This window comes from Schistocerca nitens, chromosome 5 (genome assembly GCF_023898315.1).
Source record: "Schistocerca nitens isolate TAMUIC-IGC-003100 chromosome 5, iqSchNite1.1, whole genome shotgun sequence".
Taxonomy (NCBI): domain Eukaryota; kingdom Metazoa; phylum Arthropoda; class Insecta; order Orthoptera; family Acrididae; genus Schistocerca; species Schistocerca nitens.
Window position 1 is genome coordinate 181,835,978 of NC_064618.1, and position 15,403 is coordinate 181,851,380.

A 15,403-nucleotide genomic window follows, 5' to 3' on the forward strand; every position below is an offset into this window, starting at 1 on the left:
AACTGGGTATTCTAACCACTACTTCTCAGTATATTAATTTCTTAAAGAAATTTGTTGTAAATAGTACGTCTCTGTTTCCAACTAATAACTCAATACACAGTGTCAATGGCAGGGGTAAGAACAATCTACATAAAGACCTAAAATCACTTACCTTGGTCCAAAATGGGGTCCAATACTCAGGAACACACATTTTCAACAAACTGCCAGCAACCATTAAAAACTTGGTTTCAGATAAAGCAAAGTTTAAATAGAGTATGAAAGACTTTTTGGTAGGCAACTCATTCTACTCTATAAGTGAATATCTTAACTGGAAGTTTAGGCCAGCTTAAGTAAAAAATGTATGTTAGATTTCAGTTTTGACTGCACTTGATCACAACAGTCAAGATTAGGTATTTTGTGTATGATAAATTTATTATAAATGCATACTAGGTTCATTCTGACAATATATTAATTCTGTGGATATTAGCATTTCCAGTTTACTGTAGTGCACCCACATATCTTGACAATCTCCTGACAAATAATCAAAGAAGTGAGTATTACATTCAAATGTCATACTTTCATGTTCCACACCCACGAAAATCATCTCATTTCTGGGTCTATGGAACGAAAGCTGGTTCTAATCTAATGAACCGAACGAAGTGAAATAATAATCAAGAATTTATGATAGTTACCTAGTATATCACCAAGGCCACTAAAACCTCCAACTTTTTTTTGTATTTTAATTGCACTTCGTACTTTGAGGAAGCACGTTAGGCCGTAGTAGCAATATGTAAATCACAATCGAGGCGACAATGACAAATATGTTTGTCGTTTCGGAAAATAAATTCGTTTAGAAAAGTCAACTTGGACAGCGGGTAGAGATTATGAAGCAACGCAGTGGTCACGGTTATTATCTATGGCAATGCTGTATACAAATTATTAAGTTAATAAGTACCCTTTAAAACAAATAAAATGGTATTTGTAATAATATGAAAAGGGAGTCTCTTATTCGTGATTAATAAGTTATCTACGTAAAATATACGTATAAAGCTGGGTACCGATGATGCCCTTTTGCCTATGACAGTTGAAAGTCAGTCTTATGTTGTAGCGACCGAGCCACACTTCTCTATAAGTGTAGTGTCAGTTATGTTGTGCGCGATCGTGTGTTTATTAACGTTACGATGCAGTTGTCACACCGCTTTCCGCGCCAGCCGCCAGGGGTGCTGGCATCGACAACGGATTACTCCGATCCTTAACGAAGTTTTTATATTGATATATTTATTCTCTTGTGTATTCTTTTCTACCATTAAATAGTTTAGAGCTGAAAGATATGTTTTGTCTTTTGAGTAAATTGTGTTTCACCAAGCTATTTACTACATTTTTCGACAAGGCATTCCAGTCCGTACAGAACATAACGATAAGACAGTTTACAACTGCGAATATTCGGTTTAACGCACCTCAGACTAGACGACACATCGGTCGGCGACGATTAACTCAGTACGATCACTATGTTAAAATTTTCCACAAATAGTAAGTTGTAGTGCTAAATCGGTAAGCAAGCTAAGAAGTCGTTTAAAAAACGTCTCTAACGACACTTTATTTATCCCTGTACTATAGTATGTGTTGAGAAAAAAAAGGATGTTTATTTGAGAAACAATATACTGCATACTGTCATTCTCTACTGAAGCGTGTACGCCATTTTAGCACCCTCTGCATACACTAGAATGACTCTTTCAACAGTCACTTCTTGGAAAATCTCTTACAAAAGTCTGAGGTCTCAAACTTAGCTGGCACCGTGCGGTCACAGAAACCAAACACCACATTCCTATCTCCATTATGTAAATGGTTCATACTACACGTTCAAAAGTAAAAACTTATGTGAATCAGTCAACGAATGAAGTCTTGCAAAAAAGTTTCTGACATTAGTTATTCAAATTAGCTATTACTCTCATTTTTAAATGTTATGGAGAGGTTCTATTGATCTATGTCAATATTAATGACACTGAACAATGAATAAAGTATCCACGTCCTTCACCAACTTCGCTATTTCCTGGTGCACGCGGAGAAACGTTGGCACTGAAACACGCCTTAGCCCACGGCCTGTTGCTCAAAACAGTAGTCACCAAGGATATAAATCCCGGCTACGAAAGCTCGTATTCTGCGGTCAATGTTCGTAGTGTTGGCTGGTTAACAGATGAAGCAAGTTCCGCGATGACGCAAACCAGACAGCTACTAGGCGCTTTTCAGTATCACTATCTCTGCTCGGATGCAACGACATACGACAGATATGACTAGATGTGCGCGCGTAGGCTACTTTCAATTAATATTTTGACGTTACATGGCCATAGGCTATCTACGCGTAGATGCTATCATCGTTGCCTAATGTTAAGGCGGAAAGAATCTAACGGCTCAGAATTTATGACAGTATTTGGACTAGTACGCAGAAACTTCATGGACCCACGTGTCAGAATGAGTAATTAAAAAACGAATAACATAAATACGTTTCCTTGATGACAAATCCTCTGGCGAAAATCGCTGGCTTACTCAGGTTCAATCGTTCATTGCAACTTCCAGGCATTGCCAGTTGATGAATGTTGTTCCATTTCTGCTGATCAATCCAAGGTCGAAAGAAAGAAATAAGGCATCTTGAACATAGTGACCACAAACTGGTGAAAAATCTGAACACATTTTTTTTTACGGAAAAGAATTGCCCGCGTTTTGTATTTCAATCAAGTCGCAGCAGGTGCCAGGTATGAAATTAGTCTCGGAACTTTTTTGACGGACACTGTACCTGTGAATGTTGTGACCTATGTCGGTCCTTGGTTGAATCTTCCATCGACGCCATCATACAATGGTGGGCATCCCAGCCACTTTCCCTAACCGTAACGACACCAAATGCCACCCAATTATTAAAAATTCAGTTGTCTTCTTCGTTCCCATGTCGCAAGCGGATTGCTGCGTTAGCAGCTACCTACGTGATGGTTTTGTGCAACGTTAATACGTTGTTTTGAGAAGTAATCGCTGCTTTCGTGATTTCTGGTTAAATTATAAAAAAGTGCTGCGTGACAATCATTGAACTATATGAAAAAAACGTAAAGTAGTTACCAACTACGGCGTGCACGAACTTTATTCAACAAGTAAACGTCATTACAGATATTCGGATTTAGGTTATGACATGTTCGATATGTCTTCCATTATTGGCGATAATGTGGCGCAGACGAATAGCGCAATTTTACTTGACCAGCTGAAGTGTCGGAACATCGATACTGTGATGACCTTCTGAAAGGCTGTATTCATCTCCAATGGTTTTGGGGTTATTGCTGTATACATTATATCTTTAATATAGCCCCGCAAAAAAGGAGTCGCACGTGTTCAGATCCTGAGAATATGGCGGCCCATGCCAGTGGCCTCTGTATACGTCAGACCCAGAATGCGATCCCCCAAGTGTTCCTACAGGACATCAAACACTCTCCTGCTTCGATGGGGTCGAGCTCCATCTTGCATGTACCACATCTTGTGGAAATCAGGGTGTCTTTGGATAATGAGGATAAAACCATCTTCCAAAACCTTCACGGACCGTTCGGTAGTCAACGTGCTATCAAGGAATATCGCATCAATTATTCCGCGACTGGACATTGCACACCACACATTTTCCCGGTAGGGTTAAGAGATTTTGCGATCGCGAAATGCAGAGTCTCAGTCCCTCAAATAAGCCAATTTTGCTTGTTGACGAACCCATTCAAATGAAAGTGTCATTCGTCGCTAAACTAAACCATTCATGCGGATACTAATTCCCATCCTGTCCCGCGGCCAACCATGCAGTTTGAACGCCCTAATGCAAACCGTTCAGAAGTTATGACTATTTTATTTCATATGGTTCGACAACTGTCACCCTGTAATTATTAGTTTAAACTTCCCGGCAGGATAAAACTGCGTGCCGGATCGCGACTCGATGCTTGCCTCTCGTAGGTAATATTCTTACCGACTGAGCTGTCCAAACGCAATCACGACCAGCTCAGCCTCTGCCTCTACCCATCTGGTATTTATTTAAGAAACTACACTCCTGGAAATGGAAAAAAGAACACATTGACACCGGTGTGTCAGACCCACCATACTTGCTCCGGACACTGCGAGAGGGCTGTACAAGCAATGATCACACGCACGGCACAGCGGACACACCAGGAACCGCGGTGTTGGCCGTCGAATAGCGCTAGCTGCGCAGCATTTGTGCACCGCCGCCGTCAGTGTCAGCCAGTTTGCCGTGGCATACGGAGCTCCATCGCAGTCTTTAACACTGGTAGCATGCCGCGACAGCGTGGACGTGAACCGTATGTGCAGTTGACGGACTTTGAGCGAGGGCGTATAGTGGGCATGCGGGAGGCCGGGTGGACGTACCGCCGAATTGCTCAACACGTGGGGCGTGAGGTCTCCACAGTACATCGATGTCGTCGCCAGTGGTCGGCGGAAGGTGCACGTGCCCGTCGACCTGGGACCGGACCGCAGCGACGCACGGATGCACGCCAAGACCGTAGGATCCTACGCAGTGCCGTAGGGGACCGCACCGCCACTTCCCAGCAAATTAGGGACACTGTTGCTCCTGGGGTATCGGCGAGGACCATTCGCAACCGTCTCCATGAAGCTGGGCTACGGCCCCGCACACCGTTAGGCCGTCTTCCGCTCACGCCCCAACATCGTGCAGCCCGCCTCCAGTGGTGTCGCGACAGGCGTGAATGGAGGGACGAATGGAGACGTGTCGTCTTCAGCGATGAGAGTCGCTTCTGCCTTGGTGCCAATGATGGTCGTATGCGTGTTTGGCGCCGTGCAGGTGAGCGCCACAATCAGGATTGCATACGACCGAGGCACACAGGGCCAACACCCGGCATCATGGTGTGGGGAGCGATCTCCTACACTGGCCGTACACCACTGGTGATCGTCGAGGGGACACTGAATAGTGCACGGTACATCCAAACAGTCATCGAACCCATCGTTCTACCATTCCTAGACCGGCAAGGGAACTTGCTGTTCCAACAGGACAATGCACGTCCGCATGTATCCCGTGCCACCCAACGTGCTCTAGAAGGTGTAAGTCAACTACCCTGGCCAGCAAGATCTCCTGATCTGTCCCCCATGGAGCATGTTTGGGACTGGATGAAGCGTCGTCTCACGCGGTCTGCACGTCCAGCACGAACGCTGGTCCAACTGAGGCGCCAGGTGGAAATGGCATGGCAAGCCGTTCCACAGGACTACATCCAGCATCTCTACGATCGTCTCCATGGGAGAATAGCAGCCTGCATTGCTGCGAAAGGTGGATATACACTGTCCTAGTGCCGACATTGTGCATGCTCTGTTGCCTGTGTCTATGTGCCTGTGGTTCTGTCAGTGTGATTATGTGATGTATCTGACCCCAGGAATGTGTCAATAAAGTTCGCCTTCCTGGGACAATGAATTCACGGTGTTCTTATTTCAATTTCCAGGAGTGTATTAACGCGGGAGAAACATTAAGAGAAACGCACTTCAACGATAGAGAATGTACCAAAAAAATGAAGTGACGTGATCCGGAAATATTACCGTAGACTTTAGTCTGGAAAAGCGTTCGACGATGTTTATGGTGCAAGATGTTCAAAGTTCTGGGAAAAATAGCAGTAAGCTTTAGGGAGAGACGGAAAAATGACATGTACAAGAACCAAGAGAGGACAATACGTACGGAAGACTAAGACTGAAGTGCTCGGATTACAAATGGTGTAAGGCACGGACGCTGTATTTCGCCCTTAATGTTGAATCTATATATCGAAGAAGCAATGAAGGAAATAAAGGAAAGGTTCAGGAGTGGGATTAAAATTCAGCGTGAAAGGATACCATTGATAAGATTCGCTGATGATCATGCTATGCCGAAGTCAAGAAGAATTACAGGGCGTGTTGAATGGAATTAAGTCTAATGAGCACAACATATGAATTCCAATGTTTAGCAGAAATGAGATTAGCGATCAACTTAAAGTTAAGGGATTCTGCTACCTACGCAGCAAACTAGTGTATGACGGACGAAGCAAGGGAGGCATAAAAAACAGACTTAACAATGGCAAAGAGGGCATCCCTGGCGAAAAACACTGGCCTCAAATTGAGGGATAAAACTGTGAGAATATAAGTCTGGGGCAAAGTACTATATGGAAGTGAATCGCGGACTGTGGGGGAAACGGAGAAGATGAGAATCGACGCATTTGAGATGATGTGCGCCAGAAGGACGCTGAAAATTAGACGGACTTGTAAGGTAAGAAATGAGGCGGTGCTCAGCAGAATCGGCGAGGACAGAGATATGAGGAAAACATTGGCACGAAGGTGGGGCACGATGACATGACGTGTTAAGACATCAGCAAATAACTTCCATGGTTTCAGAGGGAGCTTCAGAAGGTAAAGACTATAGGGAAGGACCGAGATTGGAATACATCCAAAAAATAGTTGAGAGCGTTGGGAGTAAGTGCTACTCTGAAATGGTCACCATAGGGGAGAAAGTCGTGGCGCGCCCCGTCAAACCACAGAACAAACACAACGGATTACAGTGTTTGAAAAAAGGAAGAAAAATTAGAGCTTAACGTCCCGGCGATGATGAGATCATTAGTGACGTATCACAAGTACGGATTGGAGAATAAATGGGCAAGGAACGTCGGATGTTGACCATGTAAAGAAACCTTCCCCACATTCCACATAAGCGAATTCATGCCGCACTCCGATTTGAACTGCCAACTTCCCGATCACAAATCCAGTGTCTTACACGTGCGCCAACTAGCTCGGTATCGCTTTTGATTCGTGACTGATTTGGCAGGTTCCCGCTTGCTTTTTAGAATGTCTGTGAATGTGGACGAAATGATCTCAGTGGAGTGGAGGAACAGGAATGGTAATACTGCTAATTACCAGGAAACTTTTCATTTATGTAAATGATATAAGGAGGAGGGCATATTTATACGAGACTTGTTCAGAAAGTAAGTTCCGATCAGTCGCGAAATGGAAAGTACATTGAAAATCAGAAACGTTTCATTTGGGACAGTTGGCTCCACCTTCCAGCTACTTCTCTACATAGTCGCCGTTCCAGCTACGACACCTGTCGCATCGTTATACCAACTTTCCCATACCCTCGTCATAGAAGGCAGCCGCCTCTGCTTCCCGCCAATTCTCTGCGCTCATCTATAGCTCGTTGTCTGTGCGAAAATGTTGCCTTCATAGCCAGTAGTTAATGTGAGCAGAGATGAAACACAGAGGGAGCCAATTACCGCAGTAGTGCGGGTGATGAAACACTTCTCATCGAAAAGGCTGCAGGAGAATATTCATTGCCCCTGCATATTGCGACCGAGAATTGTCACGGAGGAGGAACCGTATGACAGTTGCACAACATCAGGCGAAATCTCTTACCAGGTCCTCATAGTCGGCGGACACACTATTCTATACGCATTTTATGTGCTCACCATGCGCCCAGAACCGAAAAGAGCCAAGTGATGCAACTGACAGGGATACTAGAGACACTGTCAAACACACATGCGCCAAGCTTTATTAAATTTTCGCAATAGTTTCCATTTCTTGACCGATCAGAACTTAGTTTCCGAATATCCCTCGTATTTACTCGATGGAAAGAGATAGAAAAATACTGATATAATTGCTAAATTATTTAAAGCACACAAGCTGGTAACAAGACATTCACTGATTCTGTGCATACTGCATAGGAATTGGTACATATCTTTTCTCATCCAGCAGGCTTCAAGTCATTTTGAGTCTCCCAAATGCTAGATCAGAATAACATTCCATCGGTGATTTTTTTCGCACTTTCCAAGCACGTGCGAGTTCTAGCTGAGTGTAGTAAAACACTTTTGCACCCATTAATTGACGTGTATACGGTTTTCAAAAATTTCTTCCGTATATTATTCAACTGCCGTACAAGTTTGAAGACATCTGTAACGGAATCGAGCTCCACCTTTATTTATTTATGGTTCAGCTAATTAAGCCTCTACAAGCTGTAGCCTCTCTCATCTTAAGGTAAGGAATACGCCTCTCTGTCTTCTGGCAGTTGAAGCCTGCGACTTTTTTATGTTGTTGTCTCAGCAGTCGGGTGGCTTCCTTATGGTCTTTACCTTTCTCTAGGACTCACACTAGTACTCCCTTTGTCTATACACCGTCAATTTTTGGTGCGGTACGCTCCGCCAAGTTCTATTTTAGAGACTCTGCCCTTTCTACGACATCCTGAACTATTGTTACTGCTTTCATGTCTTCGATTCTTTTCCGATTTTTTTTCGTGGGAGTTAGGAGTCACCTTTGCGTACCTCCCTGAGCTGTTAGAAGTTTTCTTTTGAAAAACTCGTTTAAAATCTAGGTTCACAGCCATATGTTTCTACAGCAAGAACACAATGTCCGAAAACTACCTTTAAGTTTGTTGGGATATTAGGTATAAAAACGGCTGCGTTTCTACCATAAGCTCTCCAACTTGCATCTTATCTGCACGTAGCCGTGGTAACGGTTCGTAGGAAGGAGTGACAAATCGAAATCGAATTGGATTTGATGCATTGTGAGCAGACGTGGCATCCGTCTTGCACAAAGTTTTTTAATGTGTAGTTCTCCAACAACACAGTGATCCTACAAGGGTTACATTTTCCCGTTTGTGGTACGGTCCCTGACAACAACATTTCTAAGATTTTGTTTACTTTTAAAGGTCTTACCAAGAGCACAAGGTAAGACGATTGTGAGGAGGAGGGGCCAAATGGTATGTGACTTGGGTGGCACAATACAGTTCGTCGCCTAGTGCTTAGCGCTGCTGCTTCTCGATTCCCGGCCGAATCGGAAATTCCTCTACTCGGGGACTGGGTGATTGTGTTGTCCTCTTCATTCCATCCCATCTCCATCGGCGGGCTAGCCACCCAGACGGGGGTTTCCCGGCCAATAATGCCATACGGGCATTTCACTGTAGAAAAATTTTCTGGAACATGCCCTGATATCCCCAAGCACTACAAGAAGAAACTTGTGTAAAGAAGTTATGCCTGAGCTACAAATATATATTTTTTTAACATGAAAAATTTAACTGTTGCCAAGTCAGGGGATACAGTTCACATCCCCACTAATGAAATATTAACACCATGACAAAACAATTCATTCACAGAAGCAGAATAACCTTCATCGTTACTGGCGGAATCACTTGGGAAATACTGTCATCTTGCTCTTATTTACAGATCTAATGATGTTACTGACACTTGAATAGTCCTCAGAAGCATAAAGACATTCATTCGCACAGTCAGCCGGATGTTCATTCTCACAAGCAAAATCTGAATAATCAGCAAGAACCTACGAAACTATTTCAGATTCTTCATTTTTCTGAACAGGACAGTCTCTAAAAGAAGGAAGAACTTCAAGACGAAAACATTAAGTTTTAAATATCAAAATACAATCAAAATACTAAATATGTGAAATGCACACGAAGAGAATCAAATTTGATACATTGACCGATGGCGTAAACACCGAAGCAGTTAAAATATCAAGCATGTCCAAGAATAAGTAACGTTTTGGTAAGAAACTCATAAAAACATCTTTTTCGCACCAAAATTTACTCTTACAAGAAAGAGCACTTCTTAAGCTGGTTTGCTACGCAGTTACCATCACTGCTCAGACATTTGTAATAGCGGGAAAACAACTCCTTTTGTATGCCATCAAAACAAATTTTCTATGCCCTCTTCACTGAAAAGGCGATCAGTGAAGACAGTCACTGCTAACCGCTGTTTTTTGCGTCATCTTCGCAGTCAAAGCGCCTTCCTGAAAAATCACGCTTCAAGTTCAGCGTGCGAGATCGGTGCTGTACGGGACGGATGATCGAACTGCTCCCGGCCGAATTGTTGAATAAGGTTTAAACTGAAACCAGCAGAATGGAGACGTGGTTGTCATGAAGCAACAGAATGTCGACTAAATATTCCAAGCCTTGTTTTGAACTGCGCACCGAAGTTTTCTCACTATTTCACAATAACGAACGGCACTGAAGATTTCGTCTCTGCGAAGCAACTCAACAAGCAGAATGTCCTGTCTGGCCCACAACACAGTGCATACGGTTTTTTTATGCTGATAGCGATGTTTCGATTTTTATTCTTTAGGGGGTGGGTGGGGGGCCGTGAGTGCCTCCACTCCGTCGACTGTTGTTTTGACTCTGGAGTGACATGACGAACCCAAGTTTCATCACCGGTCACAATTCTGTTTAAGAATTCATCTCCCTCACCACTGTATCGGGATCGGGAAAGCAATGTCAAAGTACTCCACAGTCGCTTCGTTTTGTGGACACCCGTAAGCGATTTGGGAACCCAACGGGACTGGAATAGATGGGTTCAAATGGCTCTGAGCACTATGGGACTTAACTTCTGAGGTCATCAGTCCTCTAGAACTTAGAACTACTTAAATCTAACTAACCTAAGGACATCACACACATCCATGCCCGAGGCAGGATTCGAACCTGCGACCGTAGCGGTCACGCGGTTCCAGACTGTAGCGCCTAGAACCGCTTGGCCACTCCGGCCGGCGACTGGAATAGAAGGGAGAAATGATATAGGTACTCAAAGTACCCACCGCCACACACCGTCAGGTGGCTTGCGGGGTATGGATGTAGATGTAGAGAACACAATTTGCGAAAATTTGAGCGACTTGTGACAATCTCACGCAAAACAGTTTTTGAAATTTTGGAAGCTCATCACATAGTATTCTTATTGTGAACCGTCTGACTTCACGAATTTTCTCATTCACTTTCTGAACCAGACAATCATTGACAAGAGAAGGCCACCCATTCCGTACTTCTCCGTGAACACTGGTTCGTCCATCACTGAATTGTCTCATCCACTTTCTCACCATTCCATCAGTCATCACCTTTTCACCATAAATCTCTACAAGTTGACGATCAATTTCAGCTAGCTTAAAATTCTTTGCGTTCAAAAAATTTATTACACAATGCACTTCACAGCCGGTGGGCTCGGAGACTGTCTTAAACTTTTTGAACGATCACTAACAAATATAATCACAACACAATCGGGCTGTAATGGCGTCAGTGGAAAGACGACGAACCAGAGAGAAGATTGCGAACGTGCGGAACTGCGACTCTAGTGCAGCGGTGGCGGTAGACCGAAACGCTACTCACTTTTCAGACACGTCTCGTAAATCACACCAGATGGCATCTACAGACAGCGTGTAGAAGACACGAGCTATTTTGAGGTCCGTCCGTAGTTGCGCACGAAACAACAGTAAACTCGGGATCCGTCCGCAATGTGTTAAGGAAAGGTGCGTAGCTCCTTTGCCGGTTGGAGCCTGGTATTGTGACTTACGGTAACAGCAACATGCCAAGAACCGCCCGACACTTCGCTTGGTGAATCTTAACAGTTCCTGTTCTTGTCACAGAGTCACGACCGAAGAGAGAGCAACGCCAGCAGTGGCAGGAGGAGCTTGTCACTGTCGAACTGGACGACACGTCCTCACTGAGAGCTCTGCCTGGAGAGACGGCCCAGGTCCGGCTGCGCTTCATCAACCAGAGGAGCGTCGCCGTCGCGCTCTACCTCACAATCGCGGATACGCACAACTTCATTACAGCCGGTGTGAGACGGTAAGCAAGAAAAACCTATCCTGCAGTATCAGTTTTAGCTCTTGAGGTGACAAAAGTCATGGGATGCCTCCTTTTGGCCGGCGCAGTGCAGCAACTCCACTTGGCATGGAGTCAACAAGTCGTTGGAAGTCCCCTGCAGAAATACTGAGCCGTGCTGCCTCAACAGCCGTCCGTAATTGAGAAACTGTTGCCGGTGCAAGATTCTGTGCACGAACTGACCTCTCGATGATGTCCCATAAATGTTCGATGGCATTCATGTCGGCGATTTGGGTGACCAAACATTCGCTCGAATCGTCCAGCTTGTTCTTCAAATCAATAGCGAACAATTGTGGCCCAGTGACATGGCGCATTGTCGCGCACAAAAAGTATATCGTTGTTTGGAAACGAAATCCATGAATGGCTGCAAGTGGTCTCCAAATGACCGAACATGACCATTTTCAATCAATGATCGGCTCATTGTACAGAGGACCCAGTCCACTGCTTGTAAACACAGTCCACACAATTACTGAGCCACCATCAGCTTGAACAGTGCCTTGTTCACAACTTGGGTCCATGGCTTCGTGGGGTCTGCGCCATATACTAACCCTTCCATCAGTTCTTACCAACTGAAATCGGGACAACCATACCACGGTTTTCCAATCGTCTAGGCTCCAACCTATATGCTGACGAGCCCAGGAGAGAGGCTGCGGACGAGTAGTGCTGTTAGCAAAAGCACTTATGTCGGTCGTCTGCAGCCATAGTCCACTAACGCCAACATTCGCCGCATTGTTCTAACGGATACGTACGTCGTACGTCCAACACTGATCTCTGCGGTTATTTCGCGTAGTGTTGCTTGTCTGTTAGCACTGACAAAGCCTCGCAAACGCTGCTGCTCTCGGTCGTTAACTGAAGGCCGTCCTCTCACTACGTTGTCCCTGGTGAGAGATGATACCTGAAATATGGTATTCTCGGCACACTCATGACAATGTGGATCTCGGAATATTGAATTCCCTAATGTTTCCCGAAACGGAATGCCCGATGAGTCTAGCTCCAACTATCATTCCGCATTCAAAGTCTGTTAATTCCCGTCGTGCGGCCATAACCACGCCGGAATTCTTTTCACAAGAATCACCTGAGTACAAATGATAACTCCGTCAATGCACTCCCTCTTGCACTTCATGTGCGCGATACTACCGCCATCTGTATATGTGCATATGGCTATCCCATGACTTTTGTCACCTCAATGTAGCAATTTTTGTACTATATACAGGGTTAAATAAATGATTCACTCACTTTCTAAGCTCAATATTTTCCAAAATATTACATGTAGAAGCATGACTGATGCTTTAATAGAATCATAAACTCACCAAGTTTGCATTTTGCACTCTTCATTTTTTTATAAGTGCCCCTCTGGTCGTAATACACACGTTCAATCGGTAGTCAAGTTCATTCCATACCTTATGTAGCAACATCCTGTCAATGGTCATCACAGCAGCACTGGCGCGTTCTCTGAACTGTTCCTGTGTTCTTGGCAGTGGGAGTACGTAAACACGGTTCTTAATGTACCACCAAAGGAGACAGAAGGCGTTAGGTCAGGCGACCTTTTGGGGAGGGGAGAGGCAAAGGAACTGAGCCACGTCGTCTTCACCACTACGCTCAATCGAGCAATGCTGAAATTCGTCATTAGGATAGCGACAAACATCGATGTTCCAATGAGTGGGTGCCCCGTCTTATTGGAAGATGAAATTCTCGGTATCAGCAGCCAGTTGTGGAAACAAAGCTGCAACTTCCCACAGTAAGAGATACCCGTCACAGTCTTCTCGGCCCGTACAGCTTCGTCTGTGACATTGCTCAAAAAATAATAACCATCGGCGAATCTCATCCATGCGCCACAAGTTCATGAGGATTTTCCGTGCCCCACCTCTCACATTGCGGCGGTTAACCCTTCCAGGCAAATAGAAGGTTGCTTTTTCACTGAATATCAGCTTGGGGTCGAAATGTTCATCCTGAAGTGAGTCCTGCATTGCGATGCAAAACTGAAAGCGCACGCCATATTTTTCCGGTTTTAATTATGGCACGAGCTGCAGATAATACGATCTGAAATGTAACTGCCGTCGCAAAATTTTCCACACAGTTGGCTGCGGAATTCCAAGTTCGTGGCTTGCGCGGACCAAAAATGGTTCAAATGGCTCTGAGCACTATGGGACTTAGCAGCTATGGTCATCAGTCTCCTAGAACTTAGAACTACTTAAACCCAACTAACCTAAGGACATCACACAACACCCAGTCATCACGAGGCAGAGAAAATCCCTGACCCCGCCGGGAATCGAACCCGGGTTGCGCGGACCGTTCATTATTTTGGTCTGATGACGAAACTTTCCCTCACCTTCTCCACGATAGCATGACACACATGGTCGCCCCGTACTTTTCTATTTACAAAGGCAACCAGTATTCCTAAACTGTCGACATCAACATGTATTTTTCTGTTTACGTGGGGGTTCTTTTCCATAATTCCTTCTGAATGCATGCTGCACTGTTTTAACAGATAAACATGTCGCGTATTCCAGCACACAAAATCTCCTTTCTCCCTTTGTCGCCATTTCATCCAAGCACTGCTCTCATAACGCCAATTGAAGGGCACAATTTCAAGTCCGTGAGTTACGGTTCTTTTCTTGCATCAGTCATATTTTTACATGTAATACTTTGGAAAACATAGAGCTTTGAAAATGAATGAATCATCATTATAGCTCTCTATAATTGAAGGGTATGACCATAACCCGCTTTTCTATCATAATGTCAAGTATCACATTAACACGTTAGTAATATAAAGCAAACTTTATTCTGTGAGAAATCTGACAATCAACTTTTCTGTTTCCAGAGTTTATGTTGGCCAACAAGACGTTGAAACGTTATCAATTACTGTTACTATACCAGGAGACACGCCTCTGAGAACACTAGACTTAATAACCATCAGCTCAGCAGAAACACAAAACTTCAAAGCAATAAATGCAACCGTCTATTTTTACGTCACGGAAGAGGTAATACATATGACCATGTATAGCTATATTATACATGAAATGCGTTTGAACCACTGCCACAGCATTCTAAAGGAGTATGACCTCTAGTCGCCCGCATGAAAGGTGACCAGTTAACTGTAGCCAGAGGCCTACCATACTACTTAGCATGCTGCACAACGCAAGAAGATTGACTTCAACAGCTCTTTCAGAACAAAAGTCATTTGGATTCTCCTCATCACCACAAGAGTTCTCAGCTGCACAAGTAGGAATGCATCCTGCAATGTATGCTTGGACCTCAGTTCCTGTCAGCAGCCCGATTCCCCTATGGTCTCATCATACTCTTACCAACCCCTCCCCCAATTATTTTTTTCCCTCTATTTCATCCCAAATCTTTCTTGAAACCTTCCCCTACATGTTTTCACTATTCTGCAACCCTCCTGCCCCCCCCCCACTCTCTCTCTCTCTCGTGTGTGTGTGTGTGTGTGTGTGTGTGTGTGTGTGTGTGTGTGTGTGTGTGTGATAGAGTGGAGAGAGAGAGAGAGAGAGAGAGAGAGAGAGAGCACATGTGTCCGCAGCTCGTGGTCGTGCGGTAGCGTTCTCGCTTCCAGCGCCCGTGTTCCCGGGTTCGATTCCCAGCGGGGAATTGCATTCCCCTTCAACATTTCTAGCTCTGAGGAAAGACTTGTCCAAAAACACTTTTCCCCTTTTTTAGTGTTCTGTACCTTAATCTGTGAAAATGGAACCCTTATATGGTCACTTTGTTGTCTGTCTAACTGTAATGACCCCTTTTTCTCATAAATGGATAGAGGTATCAAGTTGAAAGTAATGT

General features: G+C 44.5%; 2 protein-coding genes across 3 annotated transcripts in view; one reads left to right on the forward strand and one right to left on the reverse strand.

Moving 5' to 3' along the window:
• LOC126259566 (phospholipase DDHD2) overlaps positions 1 to 15,403 on the reverse strand; it is a 210,044-nt gene that overhangs the window by 163,493 nt on the left and 31,148 nt on the right. The gene's annotated exons all lie outside the window — the stretch shown is intronic.
• LOC126259567 (uncharacterized) overlaps positions 1 to 15,403 on the forward strand; it is a 67,284-nt gene that overhangs the window by 40,848 nt on the left and 11,033 nt on the right. For both annotated transcript variants that reach the window (XM_049956473.1, XM_049956472.1), the window contains exons 2-3: positions 11,377 to 11,578; positions 14,436 to 14,595. In XM_049956473.1, the coding sequence (XP_049812430.1) occupies positions 11,377 to 11,578; positions 14,436 to 14,595 (362 nt within the window). The remainder of the gene's footprint in view (positions 1 to 11,376; positions 11,579 to 14,435; positions 14,596 to 15,403) is intronic.